The sequence below is a fragment of the Staurois parvus genome, unplaced genomic scaffold (assembly GCF_062004578.1).
Source record: "Staurois parvus isolate SC_StPar_1 unplaced genomic scaffold, SC_StPar_1.0 ptg000428l, whole genome shotgun sequence".
In the NCBI taxonomy this organism is placed as follows: Eukaryota; Metazoa; Chordata; class Amphibia; order Anura; family Ranidae; genus Staurois; species Staurois parvus.
Window position 1 is genome coordinate 778 of NW_028318224.1, and position 23,452 is coordinate 24,229.

Below are 23,452 nucleotides of genomic sequence, written 5' to 3' on the forward strand. Positions count from 1 at the left end.
TTTTGTTTTTTTTAGATTTTGTACCTCTGCGTTTTTAAAGTACGTAGTGATAAAGCCCAACCGAACTTTTTTTTTTGTTTAAATTAACTGATTACACTCTCATGTGCATCAAAACAAAAGGATGTCTTACAGATTTTCTTTGGAAAGCAGTAGAGAATCCTGTCCCCTGCCAGCATGCTGTGTAGAAGGACCATTGCTCTCTGTGCAACAGTGGTGGGGTTTCTGCAAAAGTCGGACACACTGCCTGTCCCTCAGCGCAAGGAGTCAGAACCTTGAGCTTTTCTTGATTGTTGAGCTATATATCTGGCTCAGCGGGAAAGAGGGGGGGGGGGGGCACCTCTGCAGAGAGATCACTGCTTCTCCACAGACAATAAGATTCCTTTTCTGTAGCAGGGGACTTTTCTATTTTTTTTTTTATCTTTAACTTTTCCTATTGTGTTTTCATTTCTAGAACTCCTTTGGTCATACAGACTAGAGAGGTTGCTATTACAACCACCCCTTCTCTAGGCGCTGTCCCCAAAAGCAACGGTTTTTTGTGCAGGTGAGTACATAGAGCCTTATTTTGTTTTTTTTTAGTCATGTTTTTTTTTTATGTGTTGTCATCCATATTTTAAAATATATCTTCAATTTCATCTCTGACTGTCATGGGAACTCTGGTGTCCCTGAATGTGCCGTGACAGTGGAGCCCTGGTATGTGTGTACTGACCAAAGTCTGAAAGGCCACGCATCAGTTATAGGCCAGATGGTATTTATATGATATGCCTTGTATTTCAAGTTTTCCAAATTGCTGAAAAGAAAGGACTTATAATAAAAACTGGGAACACTTACGTTTTCTGCACCACCAGGACGATGCTCCACTGGAGAGAAATCCTCCCCTGCAGTTTGCAGGGAAACTGGCACTTTCAGGAGCGCTGCTTAACCTCCTCGGCGGTATGATTCTTTCCGATTTTTTTGTGCTGAAAGCGGTACCATTTTTTTGCATGGAAATATGTAGTTTTTTATTGTAGGCTGTAATTTTTAGGAATAACTCACTGAAATCTATCCGAAAAAGAGTCTATTAAACATCCCGGATATGATAAAACTTGAAACACGAAATCATAAATTATAATTTAATAAATAATCATAAAAAATAATAATATAATAAATTTAATTCAATAATATAATCAAACCAAAAACACTGAAATTTGAAATACAGAGGCAAATTCGCACATCGCTGAGCAAAGTCGCAGAATCGTTTTCAGTGTCTGATGAGGAATTTCCCCCACGAATCATTATCACTCAATTCTGCAAGTGGTTCTGATTTACTATCGCTGTTCTAAAACCGCTTTTGACGTAAAGGGACGCTTTTTGGCCGCCATGGACTTTTCTAAGTTTCCAGGCAGAAAGAACAGTCAAAATGCAGGCAGGGCGCCGGACAAAGCACTCGGGACAAAATGTATGTGAAATGCAGTGAAAAAGCAATGACAGCAAAAATGTCATTTTTTTTAAAATTTCAAATTTCCCGCCGGTTCCGCCGCCCGTACATTCCGACGTCACAGGGACCGGAACACGGAAGCCGGATGCCGGCATCGGCCGGAGGAGATGGCCGGGGACGCTGCAGGGGACCCATCGTGGGAGCGAAGGACAAGGTAAGTGCTGCAGGGACCCCCAGAGAACGCCGCATGGTAAGCCCGAGTGTAGCTCGGGGTTACCGCTTTTGTTATTGAAATTTTACCCCGAGCTACACTCGGGAATATCGCTAAGGAGGTTAAGGGCTCGTTCACATTTGACTGTTTTACCAACGCTTGCCAAACGTCCCTATAGCGTTTGGCAAGCGTTGGTCCGGCGTTTGCGGAGCAATTTTTAACGCTCTGCAAACGCCGCATGCACGGTTTAGTGGCGGTTGCTAGGCGTTTGCCGAGCATTAAAAACGCCCCACAAACGGCTATAATGAAGTTTAAATAGTGTTACTGCTTCGCAAATGCCCCGCAAACGCCAGCCGGGCATTTGCGCAGCGGCACCATAGACTAGAATAGGAGGCTTCAACGCCTCCTGACTCGTCCAGAGGCGTCCGTTTTGCCGCGACGCTAACACTCCCGTTAGAACAGCACCATGTGCTGCAATGTGCAGAATTGTCCGAGGCGTTTGGGAAGCGGTAAAAACACTGCCCAAACGCCTCTCTGCCGCCTGCACACAACGCTAGTGTGAACGTAGCCTTACTGGGTCCCTCAAAGCTCTTGCAGGCTCCAATCCCTGACCTCCATGTCCTTGCAGGGTAGATCAGTGACGTGGAAGTCAGCAGGAGGAACTGGAGAGGGCCGTAGTGGACCCAGGAGGCCAACATTACTGAAGGTTTGTTTTTCTCCTGACCTCCGATGAAAATTTGAACGCTGAGCAGAGTGCAGGCAGCAGGAAAGTTAGTGTAATTCCAGCTTCCACCTAACTAGCCTTAAACCTTTCCTCTCTTCCCTCCGAACACTTAAGCTAACGAACCCGTGTAAGAAAGAGAGATGTTTTTTACTTGCCTATGTTCAGCAGCTCCAGTCACATGAGCCCGCTCACCTGTGTCAACCAGAGCAGCTGCAGGGGAGAGGAGGGAGTGCAGAGAACAAATGGGCCATAAGAGCCTATGGGTGACTACACCAATCCAGGCTTTACTAGGCGTTGTCGAAGCCCACTCTCCCCTGCAGCCTCCACTGGTTGACGGGATCATATGATCAGACAGGCCTTAAAATAGGAAAGCATATACGTCTTTCTTACACAGGTTAGCAGGGGGGAGGGGACAGTTTTAAGGCTAGACCCTGCATTCATGATCTGGTCTCCCGCAGTACATTAAACTGCAATTATATTCGTAAATATAAACAGCTAAATCCCTTTTCTCATCAGCAGTATAAAGCAGTCTTGTGACTTCTATCAGTGTCTGGCTGAGCACTGGTTAATCTTGTAGGAGGAGTTTTAGTTCTCTTCTGACTGTTCTATGAGGCTGCATGACCCCTGACCCTCTGCCTGGACAGTGCTGATTGGCCCTGTGCTGATCACATGCACCCTTCAAAAGAAAAAAACTAAAAAAAAAAACTCTAGCCCTACACACTAAATCGATAACGTGCACCCTAACCCCCCCCCCCCCCAAAAAAAAAAACACTCTCTAGCAATACTTAAAATGACGTACATCAACAAAATGAAGGCCAATGATTATTTATTTTTTTAAATTCACCTTTCATAACATTTTACATGCTTTATTCAGGGTATAACATGCTATGAAAGGACCTGCCCCACTCCGCTGCTAGCGGGAGATCTATTGTTAGCTGTCAAAGTTTTAAAAAATATGGCCGTGTGGGGCTCCGCCCACCTGGCTGCGTCACTAATTCACAGTATTTTGTGAATTGGAAAACTACAGGTCCTGATAGCCATAGCAAAAGAAATGAGGAAGGGTTGTAGCAGCGCAAACACTGCAAAGTCCTGGGAAATGGTAGTATGGGGTGATGGTGGTATTAGTGGCTACTGTATGAAGAGCGTAGGATTCCGTGTGGCACTGAGGGCAAGGCTTCCAAATAAGCTGTAGCAACTTCTGTAGATGAGAAAGGAGAGAAGCGCCTCTAAGTGCAATAAGTCTTTTAATTCAAGTCTAAAAGTAGAAACACTCACATGTGTGAAGTAATCATAAGCTTAAATACCGTGGTTAACAATAGTGAACGGTGGGGTGGTGACCCGGGTGAAGAGCCGTCATCTTACTGCGATGTGGGGAGGTCAGCTCTCGGCTGGAACAGCGTGGTGGCTGGAGGGGAACAGCGGTGAGGCCAGCCGGCGTGCACGTCCTCCCTCAGATCCGGATGGAACGCAGCAGCGGCGTGGCCGTGATGACGTCAGATCCCAGGGTGCACTGCGACGCGTTTCGGAGCATGCGCTGGCCGTGGAAGGCGGAAGTGTGCTCCTTTTTCAAGCAGCTTGTAAGATGACGGCTCTTCACCCGGGTTACCACCCCAGAGGCGCTTCTCTCCTTTTCTCCCTTGGTAGCCTTAGCGGCTGTTAGCTTGTAGTTCTCAATGAACTACCACGGCGCTCTGAAGTTGGCGACTTCTGTGCACTTCAGCATGCACTGACCCCGCCCTGTCATGTGACGTGGCCTACCACTTGGTGGCTGAGTTGCTGTTGTTCCCAGTTGCTTCCACTTTGTTATAATCCCACTAACAGTTGAGCGTGGAATATTTAGTAGCCAGGAAATGTCACGGATGGACTTATTGCACAGGTGGCCACCTATCACGGGACCACGCTTGGAGTCACTGAGCTCCTGAGAGCGACCCATTCTTTCACCAATGTTTGTAGAAGCCGTCTGCATGCCTAGGTGCTTGATTGTATACACGTGTGTCCATGGAGGGGATTGGAACACCTGAATCACATGATTTGGAGGGAGGGGCCAATACTTTCGGCAATATAGTGTGCGTGTGTTTGCATATATGTATGTGTTTGTATATATATATATATGTATGTATGTATATGTGTGTATATATATATATATATGTATGTATGTGTGTGTGTGTGTGTGTATATATATATATATATGTGTGTGTATATGTATATATATATATATACAGTCAGGTCCATAAATATTGGGACATGGACACAATTCTAACATTTTTGGCTCTATACACCACCACAATGGATTTGAAATGAAACGAACAAGATGTGCTTTAACTGTAGACTGTCCGCTTTAATTTGAGGGTATTTACATCCAAATCAGGTGAACGGTGTAGGAATTACAACAGTTTGCATATGTGCCTCCCACTTGTTAAGGAACCAAAAGTAATGGGACAGAATAATAATCATAAATCAAACTTTCACTTTTTAATACTTGGTTGCAAATCCTTTGCAGTCAATTACAGCCTGAAGTCTGGAACACATAGACATCACCAGACGCTGGGTTTCATCCCTGGTGATGCTCTGCCAGGCCTCTACTGCAACTGTCTTCAGTTCCTGCTTGTTCTTGGGGCATTTTCCCTTCAGTTTTGTCTTCAGCAAGTGAAATGCTCAATCGGATTCAGGTCAGGTGATTGACTTGGCCATTGCATAACATTCCACTTCTTTCCCTTAAAAAACTCTTTGGTTGCTTTTGCAGTCTGCTTTGGGTCATTGTCCATCTGCACTGTGAAGCGTCCAATGAGTTGTGAAGCATTTGGCTGAATATGAGCCGATAATATTCCCGAAACACTTCAGAATTCATCCTGCTGCTGTTGTCAGCAGTCACATCATCAATAAATACAAGAGAAGCAGTTCCATTGGCAGCCATACATGCCCACGCCATGACACTACCACCACCATGCTTCACTGATGAGGTGGTATGCTTAGGATCATGAGCAGTTCCTTTCCTTCTCCATACTCTTCTCTTCCCATCACTCTGGTACAAGTTGATCTTGGTCTCATCTGTCCATAGGATGTTGTTCCAGAACTGTGAAGGCTTTTTTAGATGTCATTTGGCAAACTCTAATCTGGCCTTCCTGTTTTTGAGGCTCACCAATGGTTTACATCTTGTGATGGACCCTCTGTATTCACTCTGGTGAAGTCTTCTCTTGATTGTTGACTTTGACACACATACACCTACCTCCTGGAGAGTGTTCTTGATCTGGCCAACTGTTGTGAAGGGTGTTTACTTCACCAGGGAAAGAATTCTTCAGTCATCCACCACAGTTGTTTTCTGTGGTCTTTCGGGTCTTTTGGTGTTGCTGAGCTCACAGGTGCGTTCCTTCTTTTTAAGAATGTTCCAAACAGTTGTTTTGGCCACGCCTAATGTTTTTGCTATCTCTCTGATGGGTTTATTTAGTTTTTTCAGCCTAATGATGGCTTGCTTCACTGATAGTGACAGCTCTTTGGATCTCATCTTGAGAGTTGACAGCAACAGATTCCAAATGCAAATAGCACACTTGGAATGAACTCTGGACCTTTTATCTGCTCATTGTAATTGGGATAATGAGGAAATAACACACACCTAGCCATGGAACAGCTGAGAAGCCAATTGTCCCATTACTTTTGGTCCCTTAACAAGTGGGAGGCACATAATCAAACTGTTGTAATTCCTACACCGTTCACCTGATTTGGATGTAAATACCCTCAAATGAAAGCTGACAGTCTGCAGGTAAAGCACATCTTGTTTGTTTCTTTTCAAATCCATTGTGGTGGTGTATAGAGCCAAAAATGTTAGAATTGTGTCCATGTCCCAATATTTATGGACCTGACTGTATATATATATATATATATATATATATATATATATATATTATTTTACCTGACTGAATATATATACAAATATAATTTTTTTTAAAAACTGTCCATTTTGGTTTTCGGCCAAGTGCATTCTAAATTTGAAGTATTTTTGAAAAACATTCATCCACCCACCAAATATACAAAGAATTTTTGTATGAATGTTTATTCGAAAATCTACTAGTGAGTGGCCAGCGTTGGACTATTCACAAGCACGTAGATGGAGAGTTCACCTTTACCAAAAAGCTGCCTATGCCGATAAGGGGTGTCTGTAGATAAAAACAAACTGCAGCTCTGATTAAAGTTGAACAATGCCCTTGCTATAGGTGTCGGCCATTTATGTACCTCATGAAGCCTGACTGGAATACTCCCAGGATGTTGCTACGTGAGGCCTACATGTTACTGCTCACCTCCTCCATCACAGGAGTGAGCTTTCAAATGCTGAGCTCAGGGATACTGTATCAGAGGAGAGAGAGCATGTGAGGGGGTCTGAATCAGAAAAAAAGCTCACTCCTGTGATGGTGGAGGTGAGCAGCAATGAGTGAGTAGCAACGTCCTAGGAGTATTCCAGCCAGGCCCTATGAGGTACATACTTGGCCTACACCTATAGGAGCTTTCTGCAGAGACCCAGTTTGTTTTTATCCGCAGACGCCCCTTACTTGCATATGCAGTTCTTTAGTGAAGGTGAGCTAGCCCTTTAAACCTTTTCCTCCCCTATCCTTTTAGATATAAAACCAAGCTTTTCCAATCTTTATTAACCTCAAAATTTAAACTATCACCTGAGGAATCGATCCAATACTTTCCTTTATAGACAAAAACGATCAGCACCCGCTATGTCCAAAAGTTTGCGGACCCCGATCACCACACTCAGACAAGTTTCGGACCCCTGATCACCACACTCAGACAAGTTTCGGACCCCTGATCACCACACTCAGACAAGTTTCGGACCCCTGATCACCACACTCAGACACGTTTCGGACCCCTGCTCACCACACTCAGACAAGTTTCGGACCCCTGATCACCACACTCAGACACGTTTCGGACCCCTGCTCACCACACTCAGACAAGTTTCGGACCCCTGATCACCACACTCAGACAAGTTTCTTAGACATTCTCTTCCAAAACCATGGACAATGACATGGAGGTGCCACCCTTTGCAGTTGTAATAGCCTCCACTTTTCTGGGAAGGCTTTCCAGAACATTTTGTATGGTGTCTGGGAATTTTTGGTCAGTCACCAAAAAGAGCATTTATTTCACATACTGATGTTGGATGAGAAGACTTGGCTCGCAATCGACGTTCCAGTTCATCCCAAAGGTGCTCATTAGGGTTGAGGTCAGGACTCTTTGCTGGCCACTCAAACCCATGGAGTTGTCATGCTGAAACAGAAATTGTTGCCAAAAGGTTGGAAGTACATAGTCTGTATGCTGTACAAAAACTAAAATTCTGTAGAAAACTAAAATTCTCCTTTGCAGTGGGCCTGCACCCATACTGCTCATTTCTGTCTAGAGCAGCAGTTTTAGCTGTGGCCCATAGGATGGATGAGGCCCTTTTCCTGTCTTTATTTGTCCCTAAGAGTACTATTCCTCCCACTGATATGAAGCACTATTCCTGCCTGACACCAGCAATGAGGAACCTGTCTTTCCACTGACATCAACACCGGAGCATATTTCCTCCCATGGACACCAACGATGGGACCCCATTTCTCTTCCTGCTGACACCAACGTCGGCAGCCCCGTTTCTCTTCCCACTGACACCAAGGTCAGGGGCCCTGTTTCTCTTCCCACTGACACCAACGTCAGGGCCCCTTATCTCTTCCCACTGACACCATCGGGGGCCCCTTATCTCTTCCCGCTGACACCAACGTCGGGGGCCCCTTATCTCTTCCCGCTGACACCAACGTCGGGGGCCCCTTATCTCTTCCCGCTGACACCAACGTCGGGGGCCCCTTATCTCTTCCCGCTGACACCAACGTCGGGGGCCCCTTATCTCTTCCCGCTGACACCAACGTCGGGGGCCCCTTATCTCTTCCCGCTGACACCAACGTCGGGGGCCCCTTATCTCTTCCCGCTGACACCAACGTCGGGGGCCCCTTATCTCTTCCCGCTGACACCAACGTCGGGGGCCCCTTATCTCTTCCCGCTGACACCAACGTCGGGGGCCCCTTATCTCTTCCCGCTGACACCAACGTCGGGGGCCCCTTATCTCTTCCCGCTGACACCAACGTCGGGGGCCCCTTATCTCTTCCCGCTGACACCAACGTCGGGGGCCCCTTATCTCTTCCCGCTGACACCAACGTCGGGGGCCCCTTATCTCTTCCCGCTGACACCAACGTCGGGGGCCCCTTATCTCTTCCCGCTGACACCAACGTCGGGGGCCCCTTATCTCTTCCCGCTGACACCAACGTCGGGGGCCCCTTATCTCTTCCCGCTGACACCAACGTCGGGGGCCCCTTATCTCTTCCCGCTGACACCAACGTCGGGGGCCCCTTATCTCTTCCCGCTGACACCAACGTCGGGGGCCCCTTATCTCTTCCCGCTGACACCAACGTCGGGGGCCCCTTATCTCTTCCCGCTGACACCAACGTCGGGAGCCCCGTTCCTCTTCTCGCTGACACCAACGTTGGAGGCCCTGTTCCTCTTCCCGTACCCTTCATTGTAAACACCTGAGCTCAGTCATTTTGAGGGGTGTCAACCTCTTGTTGTCCATACTGTGTGTCCGTCCTGCATAATGCCTCTCTTGGCAAGTATGGGCTTTAGAATCAGATAGTTAAATGGTGGGTTGCGCTTGGCTCCAATGGGAGATGGGTTACAAGTCAGAGCAGAGGATGAGGCTCATGTGGACTCCCTGGGTTTAGAGGGGTTCTCCGAGTACAATGGAAATGATTTGTAAGATACAAGATATTTTCAGACACCTTTAGGAGCCGCTGTTCTATCTTTATTGTTCTTCTATTCTTAATACATGTGTCAGGTTCACTTTAAGGACATCTGGTTGTCAATGCTCTGCCGGTCCCTGTCTCAGGCTCCCGATACATTCAAGGGCCCTTACCGCAGAATGAAAATCAGAATTACATCTGCTTGTCCCGAGTCTTTGAAGCCACTATTAAAAATTACCATTTCGGTGCTGTTGGTGAGCGTTGAATCGAGTCTCCCGGGGCCTTCTAAAATAAGCTTCTCCTCCCCAGCTGGAATAGCAGAACATTCTCGGCGGGACGGAGGCAGCTGCTGCTGGAGAGTCATGACATGGCAGCAGTCAAGCAGAAACGCACTAGCTGCCTGTGAATTAGCTGCAGATAATTCCACATTTCACATGCTGTCAGGTTAGGGCCGAGTGTTTACCGTACACTCCTATTATCCAGCAAAAAGCTGTACGGAGCTTCACGCTGCCAGCTCCCTGCTGTAACCCTTTACTGGCTCCGCAGTGCCGCTTCCCGATGTTCTGATGTTTGTCCTGGTTCACGCTGATCACTTCATTATGCATTTACTATGTGTTTAGTGAGGTCCTAACCCCAGGTCTGTGTCATTGACTGCACCTGTAGTTGTCGGGAAATCTGTGCTACTGAGAGGGGTAGGAAGGCAAACGCAGTCTTCATTTAGGTTTAAAGGGAACCTGCCATGGATATGACATTAACCCCCCTGGCGGTATTCCCGAGTGTAGCTCGGGGTAAAGTTTCAGTACCAAAAGCAGTAACCCCGAGCTACACTCGGGATTGCAATCAGGACCCCAACACAGGCTATCCCCGCTTCAGTCTATCCTGAATTCTGCGGCCAGACTCCTCCACCTTACCAACCGCTCCGTATCCGCCACCCCCTCTGCCAATCCCTCCACTGGCCTCCACTCAGTGTCCTCCACCCCTCTCTGCCAATCCCTCCACTGAGCTCCACTCAGTGTCCTCCATCCCTCTCTGCAAATCCCTCCACTGGCCTCCACTCAGTGTCCTCCACCCCTCTCTGCCAATCCCTCCACTGGCCTCCACTCAGTGTCCTCCACCCCTCTCTGCCAATCCCTCCACTGGCCTCCACTCAGTGTCCTCCGCCCCTCTCTGCCAATCCCTCCACTGACCTCCACTCAGTGTCCTCCACCCCTCTCTGCCAATCCCTCCACTGACCTCCACTCAGTGTCCTCCATCCCTCTGCCAATCCCTCCACTGGCTTCCCATTGCCCAACGGATAAAATTCAAAATACTAACATTGACGTACAAAGCTGTTCATAACACTGCCCCAAACTACATCACCGACCTGATATCCATCTACCACCCAAAACGCACTCTCTGCTCCTCACAAGACCTCCTACTCTCCAGTTCCCTGGTCTCCTCCTCCCATGCCCGTCTCCAGGACTTCTCCAGGGCTTCCCCCATCCTCTGGAACTCCCTACCCCAATCCATCAGACTGTCACCTACTCTCCTCCCCTTTAGGCGCACCCTGAAAACCCATCTCTTCAGAGAAGCCTACCTCGCCCTCACCTAACTGCTGATCTCCTTCGCTCTCCCCACCACTCCATTCCCCACAGCTATTTCCCCCTGTACCACTCCCCCCTCCCTCCTAGATTGTAAGCTCCAAAGAGCAGGGCCCTCGAACCCCTCGTGTATTGTATTGTTACTGTACTGTCTCATGTATTGTCTCCCATTGTAATGTACAGCGCTGAGCAAACTGTTGGCGCTATATACTGTATAATAATAATAATAATTACACTGCGTTGCGCCGGGATCCCTCCAGCACTTACCTTGTCCTGCGCTCCCGTGATGTCCCTCCAGCAGTGTCCCCGGCCATCTCCTCCGGCCGCTGCCGGCATCTGTCTTCCGGGTTCTGTTCCCTGCGACGTCGGGACGTACGGGGGATGGAACTGGCGGGAAATTCAAAAATGTAAAAAAGTGACATTCACTAAATACACTAAAATCACATCGTATAACATTCCTGTATCAAACCATTTCACATACATTGTGTCCCGAGTGCTTTGTCCGGCGCCCTGCCTGCATTTTTACTGTTCTTTCTGCCTGGAAACTGAGAAACGTCCATGGCGTCCAAAAAGCGTCCCTTTAGGTCAGACGCGGTTTTAGACCGGCTAGAGAACAGCGATAGTAAATCAGAACCACTTGCAGAATTGAGTGATAATGATTCGTGGGGGAAATTCCTCATCAGACACTGAAAACGATTCTGCGACTTTGCTCAGCGATGTGCGAACTTGGCGCTCTATTTCACATTTCAGTGTTTTTGGTTTGATTATATTATTGAATTACATTTATTATTATTATATTATTATTTTTATGATTATTTATTAAATTATAATGTATGATTTCATGTTTCAAGTTTTATCATCCCCGGGATGTTTACTAGACTCTTGTTCAGACAGATTTCAGTGAGTTATTCCTAAGAATTACAGGCCTACAATAAAAAAAACTACATATTTCCATGCAAAAAAATGTACCGCTTTGAGCACAGAAATACTGACATCATCAGACCGCTAGGGAGGTTAAAACAAAGCTCCAGTGACTGCTGTATCTGCAGCCACTGTGAAGTAATTCATCCTCAAATTCACAGCAGAAACAGTAAAGTCATCTCTGAGCACCTCAGCACACCCTGTTTCCCTCTCCCAGAACTTCTGCTTTTTGTGTGTTAAAAATGAGAAGAATGAAATATGCCATAGTAGTGATGCCTCTACCTCTGGAAAGGGGAGCTGAGCTGCTGGGAAAGGAGAGAAAAGGGAGAGCTGAGTTGCTGAGTGACTGCTGTGAGGGGGGGTTAGGGTGAACTGATTTGCTGAGTTACATAGTTAATCTGGCTGAAAAGAGACAAAAGTCCATCCAGTTCAACCATAGAGCTGAGTAACTGCTGGAAAGGAACGCTGAGCCGCTAAGTCACTGCTGGGGGAAAAGGATGGGGGGGGGGGGACTGAACTGCGGGGAGTGGGAGTAAAGGGAACCTAGCTGCTGAGGGGAGGTTCAGGGGAATCTAAGCAGTCACTACTTTAAGGGGAACTGAACTGCTGATTAATGCTGGGACTGGGATTAGGGAAGCTAATGAGCCACTGCCAGGAGGGGGATTGAGGGCAGCTGGGTCACTACTGCCAGGTTGAGCTGAGCTGTTGAGAGCCTGCAGGGAAGAGGATCAACTCCTTGAGCTTCTGGTTCTCTAGTGGGAAGGTGGAGCGGGGTGAGCTGAGTTGCTGGTATGGTGGAGCAGGGTGAGCTAAGTTGCTGGTATGGTGGAGCAGGGTGAGCACAGTTGCTGGGATGCTGGAGCAGGGTGAGATGAGTTGCTGGGATGCTGGAGCAGGGTGAGCACAATTGCTGGGATGCTGGAGCAGGGTGAGCTCAGTTGCTGGGATGCTGGAGCAGGGTGAGCACAGTTGCTGGGATGCTGAAGCAGGGTGAGCTCAGTTGCTAGGATGCTGGAGCAGGGTGAGCTCAGTTGCTTGGGATGCTTGTGCAGGGTGAGCTCAGTTGCTAGGATGGTGGAGCAGGGTGAGCTCAGTTGCTGGGATGGTGGAGCAGGGTGAGCTCAGTTGCTGGGATGGTGGAGCAGGGTGAGCTCAGTTGCTGGGATGGTGGAGCAGGGTGAGCTCAGTTGCTGGGATGCTGGAGCAGGGTGAGCTCAGTTGCTGGGATGGTGGAGCAGGGTGAGCACAGTTGCTGGGATGCTGGAGCAGGGTGAGCTCAGTTGCTGGGATGCTGGAGCAAGGTGAGCTCAGTTGCTGGGATGCTGGAGCAGGGTGAGCACAGTTGCTGGGATGCTGGAGCAGGGTGAGCACAGTTGCTGGGATGGTGGAGCAGGGTGAGCACAGTTGCTGGGATGGTGGAGCAGGGTGAGCACAGTTGCTGGGATGGTGGAGCAGGGTGAGCACAATTGCTGGGATGGTGGAGCAGGGTGAGCACAATTGCTGGGATGGTGGAGCAGGGTGAGCTCAGTTGCTGGGATGCTGGAGCAGGGTGAGCTCAGTTGCTGGGATGCTGGAGCAGGGTGAGCTCAGTTGCTGGAATGGTGGAGGGTGAGCTGAGCTGCTGGGAAGGTCGTGGAGGGTGAGCTGAGCTGAAGAGGCACTGCTTGTAAAGCGATCTCAGAGAACTTCTGCGATAGGCTGAAATATTTTATTTTTATTGGCATCAGAGTCCCTTTAAATCCTGAGGTTCTAACATTTTCCCACTTTGTTTTTATTTAAAAAAAAAAAAAGAAAATGATTGTTGTGTCTCCACTGGGGATATTTCTTCTCACTCTCTGCCTCGGTTGCCACCAGAAAAGGAAATTCTAAATCCTGCTCATTGACTTTGCAGCCAGCAGTAAAGTAAACCTAAACGATTGTTCTAACTCTGCTCCACTCCATACTAACCATTGTAGCTGGAGTTCTCATTCAAATCTATATAAAACAATGTTCTACATCTTTCTTAATATCATTCATTTTAGAATTTAAATTAAAAATCCGATTTCAGTCAGTTTTACCATTTCTGGTGCGAAAATCAGCCACAGTTAGCGTGGGAGAGGAATACAGATGAAGATTAGATGACCATTACATCGGCAGAAATTACCGGGAAATCTTTGCCATTATTCAAAACAAACATTAGCCGGGGGCAGGTTATTAGAGAAGACATCCAGCTTTCTGACATGTGAACCCTGTGATTGAGGAAAGATGCTTTGTGTAGTATTTCAGAGCAAACTGTGCAATCAGGGGCCCCCCCAGCCATCTACAGACCCCACGGAGCAAGCAGGGTTTTAGGGGTTCTGTGCTTAGAGGAGCTGCCATTGGTGGCTTTTTTATATATATATATATATATATATATATATATATATATATATTTATTTCAATGTTTTATTAATTTTAAACAGTATAAAACAGAGGCAACAAAACACGCCCACGCAGGGCCTATCAATTGCACATATAAAAAATAAAAAAAATAGAAAAAACAGTACTCTAATGCCAACAGAGCAAAAGGTACGCCCACACAGGGGCTATCAATGACACATAAATTACAGGAACATTAATATAACTCTGGCTGTAACTCAAACTAAAAGCAGCTATCCACTGCCACACCAAAAACAAACACAAAAAAAAAAGAAAGGAGTACAAAAAGAAAAAAAAAATATAACAAAACCAAAGAGCAGGGGTCCAAGAACGCCAATACCGAACACCATCACAACCCCAGACTAGCCGGAGGGAGCGAGGGAAAGGGATATTGCAACCACGGCTCCCATATTTTCAAAAATTTACGTTGGGAGTCGTTGCAGATACTCGACATCTGTTCATTGAGCATCATAGTTGTCATAGGATCCCGCACCCCCCTGAAGAGGGACAGACGGACTCTTCCAGGCCTGAGCAATTGTTCTAGTGGCCGACAAAAACAAATAGGAAGCCAACTTCTGCTGGTGAGCCAAGAAGCCCGGTATGGAACAATGAAGGAAAGCATACCGAGCATCCCGACGTATGGAGAGATGGAACAAGGTGAAAAGGAGGCCAAACACACAAGACCAAAAGCGAAACAGTCTCGGGCATGGCCACCAGATATGCACTACATCTCCACGATGGCCACAACCCCAAAAGCATCGATCACTTCAGGCAAGGTTAGCCTGGGCCAAACGAGCCTGTCAGGAATGGACTCCGCACTGGTGGTGGGACTCACCTGCCGTGTGGGCTGCAGTACCAGGGCTGACCAGCGGGTGCTCTCAGCAGCCAGAAGCTCACTCCTGCAATCAGTTGACCTGGGGCTGATTGCAGGAGGTGTATTTAAGGAATGGCCAGACCTGCAGTCAGTGCCTTGGTGTATGTTTCCCATGAGCCCCTGTACCTGGTAGCCTGTGTTCCTGCCTATCTGCCTAGTTGCTGACCCTGCTTTGATCCTGACCTCTGCTGACCGTCTCCTGTTGAACCCCTGGCTTGCCTAACCATCCTTCTGCCTGATTCTCTGTACCGTGCTGCCCGTGAGTTACTGAACCCGGCTTGTGACCCTGACCATCCTTCTGCCTTATCCTCTGTACCGCGCTGCCCATGAGTTACTGAACCCGGCTTGTGACCCTGACCATCCTTCTGCCTTATCCTCTGTACCGCGCTGCCCATGAGTTACTGAACCCGGCTTGTGACCCTGACCATTCTCTGCCCGCTCCTCCGGTACCTCACTGCCCGCACGTTGCTGACCTGGCCTGCCTGACTATGCCTGACGCTACCAAGACGATCCATCCATCCCGCACGGATCCAGTCACTACTGTGCAAACTTGCTAGCCCCTTCACATCAGGCTTTCCCCCGGTACATACCCTCGGCAGACCCCTCTACCACAGTTGGGTGCACTCAGGGGCCGCGACCTGGTCTCAGTCCTGCACCAAGTCCATCCCCACCATCAGGGGCTCTGGTGAAAAGGCAGACTGGGGCTTCGACTCTGCGCCCTGGGGAATCCTGGCCTGTGGGTCACTAGAGATCCCGCCGGGCGGTGCCTGACAGTACCTAACGGCCCGCCTGACCATTCCACCTCTCCAGCCCTGACTACGCCTGTGTTCCTGAAGCCTGCTACTTCCTTGTGTCAGTCCACACATTTCTGGTCACACCCCGATCCCTGACGGAGCCGAAACCCAATACCAACGAAGCAATACTTTGTATGCTGCCTCCAGCATGGTCGTATTAAATGAGCATTTAGCTATAAGCGACCAGGCCCTATTCCAGTCCTCCAGATCCACAACCACTCCCAGGTCGCGCTCCCACTGAGCGACATATGAGAGAGAAGTATGCATCGAGCGTCTGTGCAAAGCTGCATAAAGAAGGTAGATGAGGCCCGGGGCACCCGGGTGGCTTGTTTTTAAAGGTGAAAACTTGAGGGATGTCATACCTGTCCCCGACATCACCACATAGGGTTTTATTTCTTTTGTTACTCTCCATTATACATCACAGTACTCCTGCACACTGCAGCCCATTCATAAAATACAGACAGCCGTATGGAGTTCTTCCAGCTTTCAGAGACCAGACCATTCATTTAAACAAAGGTCTATACACAAGGGAGGCTTTCGCAAGTAAATAATATATAAAATAAAATAAATGCACGTTTTATGGAGACATTCAAAAGCCCTGAGACTGTTGCTGGGTGCTCCCATCTTATAAAAACCGTTTATTATGCCTTAGTGTGGCTAAGGGGATAATTCCTACATTCTGGCAGGTACAGGAGCCTCCAACAACGAGGGACTGGTTAGACATGGTGGAATATAGAAATAAGATGGAGGAGTTATACCATATAGACGAAGGTAGTATGGGCAAATTTAGAAAGGAATGGGGAAGATGGTCCGATTTCAAGGCATCTGGAATATATATGGATGCAGTGGGAGGCCCTGGGATCTGATTTGAGGTAGGAGAATAAAAGGAATGCTTTGTTAGGCTAGGTTCACATCTGTGTGGGTGGTGCACGCCGCCCGCACTGGAAAACGCAAGCGTACTGGGAACCTCGGCTGCGTTTTCCAAAGAAGTGCAAAGACTTCTTCCCCGCGTGGCAAGGGAGTCCATTCAAATGAATGGGCTCTCGTGCCCGTGCAAAACGCGGCCCACACGGCCGCATAGATTTGAATCGGGGGTAATTGAATAAGCTGGCGTTAGAAGCTGATTGGATACTATTCACAGCTGTACCAAGTCTAGATAATCTCCCCCACGACCCCCGGTTCACATCTATGTGACTGTACGGGCTGCGTCTTGAACGGTCACGAGAGCCCATTCATTTGAATGGACTCCTGGCCCCGGGACACGCAGGGAAGAAGTCCCTGCACTACTTTGGAAACTGCAGCCCGCACGGGAACCTCAGTTTTTTAAGCTCTTTAGACAACTGGAAACCAGCAGCATGCAATGTAACATTTGGAGGCTTTTTGTAAATTTTTTATTATATATAAATAGGCTGCAAAACATTATTATACAATATTTATATAGCACCAACAGTTTGCTCAGCGCTGTAGATTGCAATGGGAGACAATACACAAGACAGTACAATAACAATACAATGCGATACATGAGGGGATCGAGGGCCCTGCTCCTTGGAGCTTACAATCTAGGAGGGAGGGGATAGTGGTAGGGGAGGAATAGCTGAGGGTGATGGAGTGGTAGGAAGAGTGGAGGAGATCGGCAATTAGCAGGGGGTGGGGTAGGCTTCCCTGAAAAGATGGGTTTTCAGGGTGCGCCTGAAGGAGAGGAGAGTAGGTGATAATCTGATGGATTGGGGTAGGGAGTTCCAGAGAATGGGGGAAGTCCTGGAGATGGGCATGGGAGGAGGAGACCAGGGAACTAGAGAGTAGGAGGTCTTGTGAGGAGCGGAGTGTACGTTTTGGGTGGTAGATGGATATCAGGTCGGTGATGTAGTTTGGGCCAGTGTTATGGATAGCTTTGTACGTCAGTGTTAGCATTTTGAATTTTATCCGTTGGGCATTCGGAAGCCAGTGGAGGGATTGGCAGAGGGGGGTGGCGGATACGGAGCATTGTCAGGTCCAGCTGAATGACTAACTACTACTGTTGAGGGGGGGTCCCGTCCCATCATGTCCTGTCCAGTCCCTCAGTGCCCCAACCAGCAGTGACTTAAAAGGTAACTTCCACTTTCACGTGGGAGGAACAAAATGTGGCTTTCATTTTATGAAAATGCACCGTGACAACCTAAGGCGTACAAGAGGAAACAGAGAGCCCTGCGTACAATCTAGGAGGAAGGGTTGAGTGATACAAAAGGTAATAGCTGTGGGGGGGGATGAGCTGATGGAGGAAATAAATGGCAGTTTACTAGGCAGAAGCAGGATAGACTTCTTTAACCTCCCTGGCGGTCTGATTATTTCAGATTTTTGGTGCTGAAAGCGGTACATTATTTTGCATGGAAATATGTAGTTTTTTATTGTAGGCTGTAATTATTAGGAATAACTCCCTGAAATCTGTCCGAACAAGAGTCTAGTAAACATCCCGGGGATGATAAAACTTGAAACACGAAATCATAAATTATAATTTAATAAATAATCATAAAAAATAATATAATAATAATAAATTTAATTCAATAATATAATCAAACCAAAAACACTGAAATGTGAAATATAGCGCCAAGTTCGCACATCGCTGAGCAAAGTCGCAGAATCGTTTTCAGTGTCTGATGAGGAATTTCCCCCACGAATCATTATCACTCAATTCTGCAAGTGGTTCTGATTTACTATCGCTGTTCTCTAGCCGGTCTAAAACCGCTTTTGACCTAAAGAGACGCTTTTTGGACGCCATGGACGTTTCTCAGTTTCCGGGCAGAAAGAACAGAAAAAATGCAGGCAGGGCGCCGGACAAAGCACTCGGGACACAATGTATGTGAAATGGTTTGATACAGGAATGTTATACTATGTGATTTTAGTGAATTTAGTGAATGTCACTTTTTGTCATTTTCAAATTTCCCGCCAGTTCCGTCCCCCGCACTTCCCGACGCTTGCAGGGGACGGAACCCAGATGACAAATGCCGGCATCTGCCGGATTACATTGCCGGGGACACTGCAGGAGGGACATCGCGGGAGCGCAGGACAAGGTAAGTGATCGAGGGATCGCGGAGCAACACTGCAGTGTATTCCCGAGTGTAGCTCGGGGTTACCGCTTGTGGTGCTAAAACTTTACCCCGAGCTACACTCGGGAATACCGCCAGGGAGGCTACAGAGATTTTCAGGGATCTTTTAACAGTGGATAGATTAGGAGATAGCCGGACAGATTGAGGTAGGGAGTTCCATAGGATGGGGGAAGTCCTGGAGGCAAGCATGGGAGGAGGTGACATGGGAACTAGAGAGCAGAAGGTCTTGGGAGGATCGAAGAGAGCAGTTTGGTTGATATTTTGAGACCAGGTTGGTGATGTAGCTGGGGGCAGAGTTGTGGATGGCGTTGTAAGTTGTTTTTATTGAATTTTATTCATAGAATTTCTCAGGACAGGTCCACTTGTTTCTTGTGTAGCTGCAATGTCTATTCCCGCTAATGAACGCCATGAAAAGGCTGCAGCTGAAGTGCGGTGAAGATCAGGCTTTGCGCTCAGCTTTGTTCATCTCTATCCCGGTCTATTTTGAGCCGGCGTTCACAATCCAGGCAGGTGTAGAGATGCAGACTATCCCCTGTGATGTATTGCTGTCACACATCAAGCTGGAAGACTTGTAGAAAGGGAAGACATTACAGCCATGCGATGTAATAAGGGAGAGCCAGCGGGGTGCTCAATTGTACGGGGGGGGGGGGGGGGGGTGTACTGTATAAATAGCAGACATTAAGGACGGAAATGTCATTCAATAAATCACAGACTTAAAAAGCTATTTGCACTTCCAGGGAGTTTTAATGTGGCTGAAACCAGAGGTGCAGAAGCGTTCCTTTAACTGTTTGGAGCCGGGTTTGTGGGTTACGCTTCTGTTTTCTGAATGTTGACCGTCCCCCATAAACTCATAATTAAAATTCTGTATTTTAGAAGAGGAGAACCTTAAACATAAAGTCCATAGTGCAGAGAAAGCCTTATTAAAGCCAACCTGCCTTGATAAACAGTATATTGCATTGGTATAGTCTCCAGCATGGTGGATTTATCAAAGTCCTTCTTTTTAAGTATGTTTTCAGCCTATGGAGCTGGAGTGCTCAACCTGTGGCCCTGTGGAGCCCTCTGATGTGGCCCTCGACCTCAAACCTGGAAAAGCACATACCCAGGGTCGGAAACCTGTTGACCGTGATCAGAGCTTGCCATCCCAGAGCCATCGGAGTGCATCCAACCATTTCCACTCCACTAGGAGGAAGCAGGAAAGGAGCAGTGTATGCAGTGAGGGAGCAGTGTATGCAGCGAGGGAGCAGTGTATGCAGCGAGGGAGCAGTGTATGCAGGGAGGGAGCAGTGTGTGCAGCGAGGGAGCAGTGTGTGCAGCGAGGGAGCAGTGTGTGCAGCGAGGGAGCAGTGTGTGCAGCGAGGGAGCAGTGTGTGCAGCGAGGGAGCAGTGTATACACTCGGGCTTCCTCATTGGCTGCCCCTATATGTCACTGCCAGTTTTTAAATGTAATTACCAGCTTTGTTTTTCTTCACTATCGCTCCAAGAAGGAGCTGTCATTCTCCCCACCGCTAAAGGAAATAAAGGGGTGGGGGCACCAGTGACATTACGCGGTGACCCGGCCACTTCGTTTTCTTTAGCATGAATGGTCCTCCAAACGGCTTGAGTTTTCCTAGTTTGGCTGATGCTCCGTAGGGTTTGCAGCTCCCTAGGCTTGCATCCATCTTCAGAACACTAAACAACAAAAGGCAAGAATGAAGCACTGGCCTAGTGCATTACCAATGCCACAATTTAAAATAAAAGTAGTCACATTCATACTCACACATGCCAATGAAATGTTTTATTTTAGCGACCAAAGTTGCTGTAACGTAAACTAAGAATGAATCTGGACGATTCAAACTATGGGGCTGATGAAAAAATGCAGGGTTACCTTCAGTGAGAACAGTCTGTAGATACAGTTAGTCTGGCTGAAAAAAAGACACAAGTTCAGACAATAAAAAAAAGAAAAGTTATAATCCTACACTCACAGTTGATCCAGAGGAAGCAAAAAAACCCCGCAAAGCACGCTTCCCCTGCGGGGAAAAAAGTCCTTCCTGATCCCCCGAGAGGCAATCGGATATTCCCTGAATCAACTTTACCTATAAATGTTATATCCAGTTATATTCTAAGTATCTAAGAAAGAATCCAGGACTTTCCTACAGCAATCCACTGAGCTGGCCACAACCAACTCTTGAGGGAGTCTATTCCACATTTTCACAGCTCTTACTGTGAAGAAACCTTTCCGTGTTTGGAGATTGAATTTACTTTCCTCCAGACGTAAAGAGCGCCCCTTGTCCTCTGTGATGACCTCAGGGAGAATAACTACACCGAGTTCACTATATAAACCACTAATGTATTTATACATGGAGATCATATCCCCCCTTATGTATTATACATGGAGATCATATCCCCCGTTATGTATGATACATGGAGATCATATCCCCCCTTATATATTATACATGGAGATCATATCCCCCCTTATGTATTATACATGGTGATCATATCCCCCCTTATGTATTATACATGGTGATCATATCCCCCCTTATGTATTATACATGGAGATCATATCCCCCTTATGTATTATACATGGAGATCATATCCCCCCTTATGTATTATACATGGAGATCATATCCCCCCTTATGTATTATACATGGTGATTATATCCCCCCCTATGTATTATACATGGAGATCATATCCCCCCTTATGTATTATACATGGAGATCATATCCCCCCTTATGTATTATACATGGAGATCATATCCCCCCCTTATGTATTATACATGGAGATCATATCCCCCTTATGTATTATACATGGTGATTCTATCCCCCCCTATGTATTATACATGGAGATCATATCCCCCCTTATGTATTATACATGGAGATCATATCCCCCCTTATGTATTATACATGGAGATCATATCCCCCCCCTTATGTATTATACATGGAGATCACATCCCCCCTTATGTATTATACATGGAGATTATACCCCCCCTTATGTATTATACATGGAGATCATATCCCCCCCTTATGTATTATACATGGAGATCATATCCCCCCTTATGTATTATACATGGAGATCATATCCCCCTTATGTATTATACATGGAGATCATATCCCCCTTATGTATTATACATGGAGATCATATCCCCCCTTATGTATTATACATGGAGATCATATCCCCCTTATGTATTATACATGGAGATCATATCCCCCTTATGTATTATACATGGAGATCATATCCCCCCTTATGTATTATACATGGAGATCATATCCCCCCTTATGTATTATACATGGAGATCATATCCCCCCCTTATGTATTATACATGGAGATCATATCCCCCCCTTATGTATTATACATGGAGATCATATCCCCCCCTTATGTATTATACATGGAGATCATATGCCCCCTTATGTATTATACATGGAGATCATATCCCCCCTTATGTATTATACATGGAGATCATATCCCCCTTATGTATTATACATGGAGATCATGTCCCCCCCTTATGTATTATACATTGGGATCATGTCCCCCCCTTATGTATTATACATGGAGATCATGTCCCCCCCTTATGTATTATACATGGAGATCATGTCCCCCCCTTATGTATTATACATGGAGATCATATCCCCCCCTTATGTATTATACATGGAGATCATATCCCCCCTTATGTATTATACATGGAGATCATATCCCCCCTTATGTATTATACATAGAGATCATACCCCCCTTATGTATTATACATGGTGATCATATCCCCCCTTATGTATTTATACATGGAGATCATATCCCCCCTTATGTATTATACATGGAGATCATATCCCCCTTATGTATTATACATGGTGATCATATCCCCCCTTATGTATTATACATGGAGATCATATCCCCCCTTAGGTATTATACATGGAGATCATATCCCCCCTTATGTATTATACATGGAGATCATATCCCCCCTTATGTATTATACATGGAGATCATATCCCCCCTTATGTATTATACATGGAGATCATATCCCCCCTTATGTATTATACATGGAGATCATATCCCCCCTTATGTATTATACATGGTGATCATATCCCCCTTATGTATTATACATGGTGATCATATCCCCCTTATGTATTATACATGGTGATCATATCCCCCCTTATGTATTATACATGGTGATCATATCCCCCCTTATGTATTATACATGGTGATCATATCCCCCCTTATGTATTATACATGGAGATCATATCCCCCCTTAGGTATTATACATGGAGATCATATCCCCCCTTATGTATTATACATGGAGATCATATCCCCCCTTATGTATTATACATGGAGATCATATCCCCCCCTTATGTATTATACATGGAGATCATATCCCCCCCTTATGTATTATACATGGAGATCATATCCCCCCCTTATGTATTATACATGGAGATCATATCCCCCCCTTATGTCTTATACATGGAGATCATATCCCCCCCTTATGTCTTATACATGGAGATCATATCCCCCCCTTATGTCTTATACATGGAGATCATATCCCCCCTTATGTATTATACATGGAGATCATATCCCCCCTTATGTAATATACATGGAGATCATATCCCCCTTATGTATTATACATGGAGATCATATCCCCCCTTATGTATTATACATGGAGATCATATCCCCCCCTTATGTATTATACATGGAGATCATATCCCCCTTATGTATTATACATGGAGATCATATCCCCCTT

At 46.7% G+C, this 23,452-nt stretch overlaps 1 protein-coding gene across 1 annotated transcript in view; it reads left to right on the forward strand.

Annotated features, from left to right (window-relative positions):
- Positions 1–451: 451 nt before the first annotated feature.
- The window catches only part of LOC149454448 (uncharacterized), a gene marked incomplete at its 5' end in the record, with an annotated part of 103,329 nt that continues 80,328 nt past the window's right edge, over positions 452–23,452 (forward strand). The window contains one exon of the mRNA XM_089687540.1: positions 452–541. Coding sequence (XP_089543666.1) covers positions 452–541 — 90 coding nt within the window. The remainder of the gene's footprint in view (positions 542–23,452) is intronic.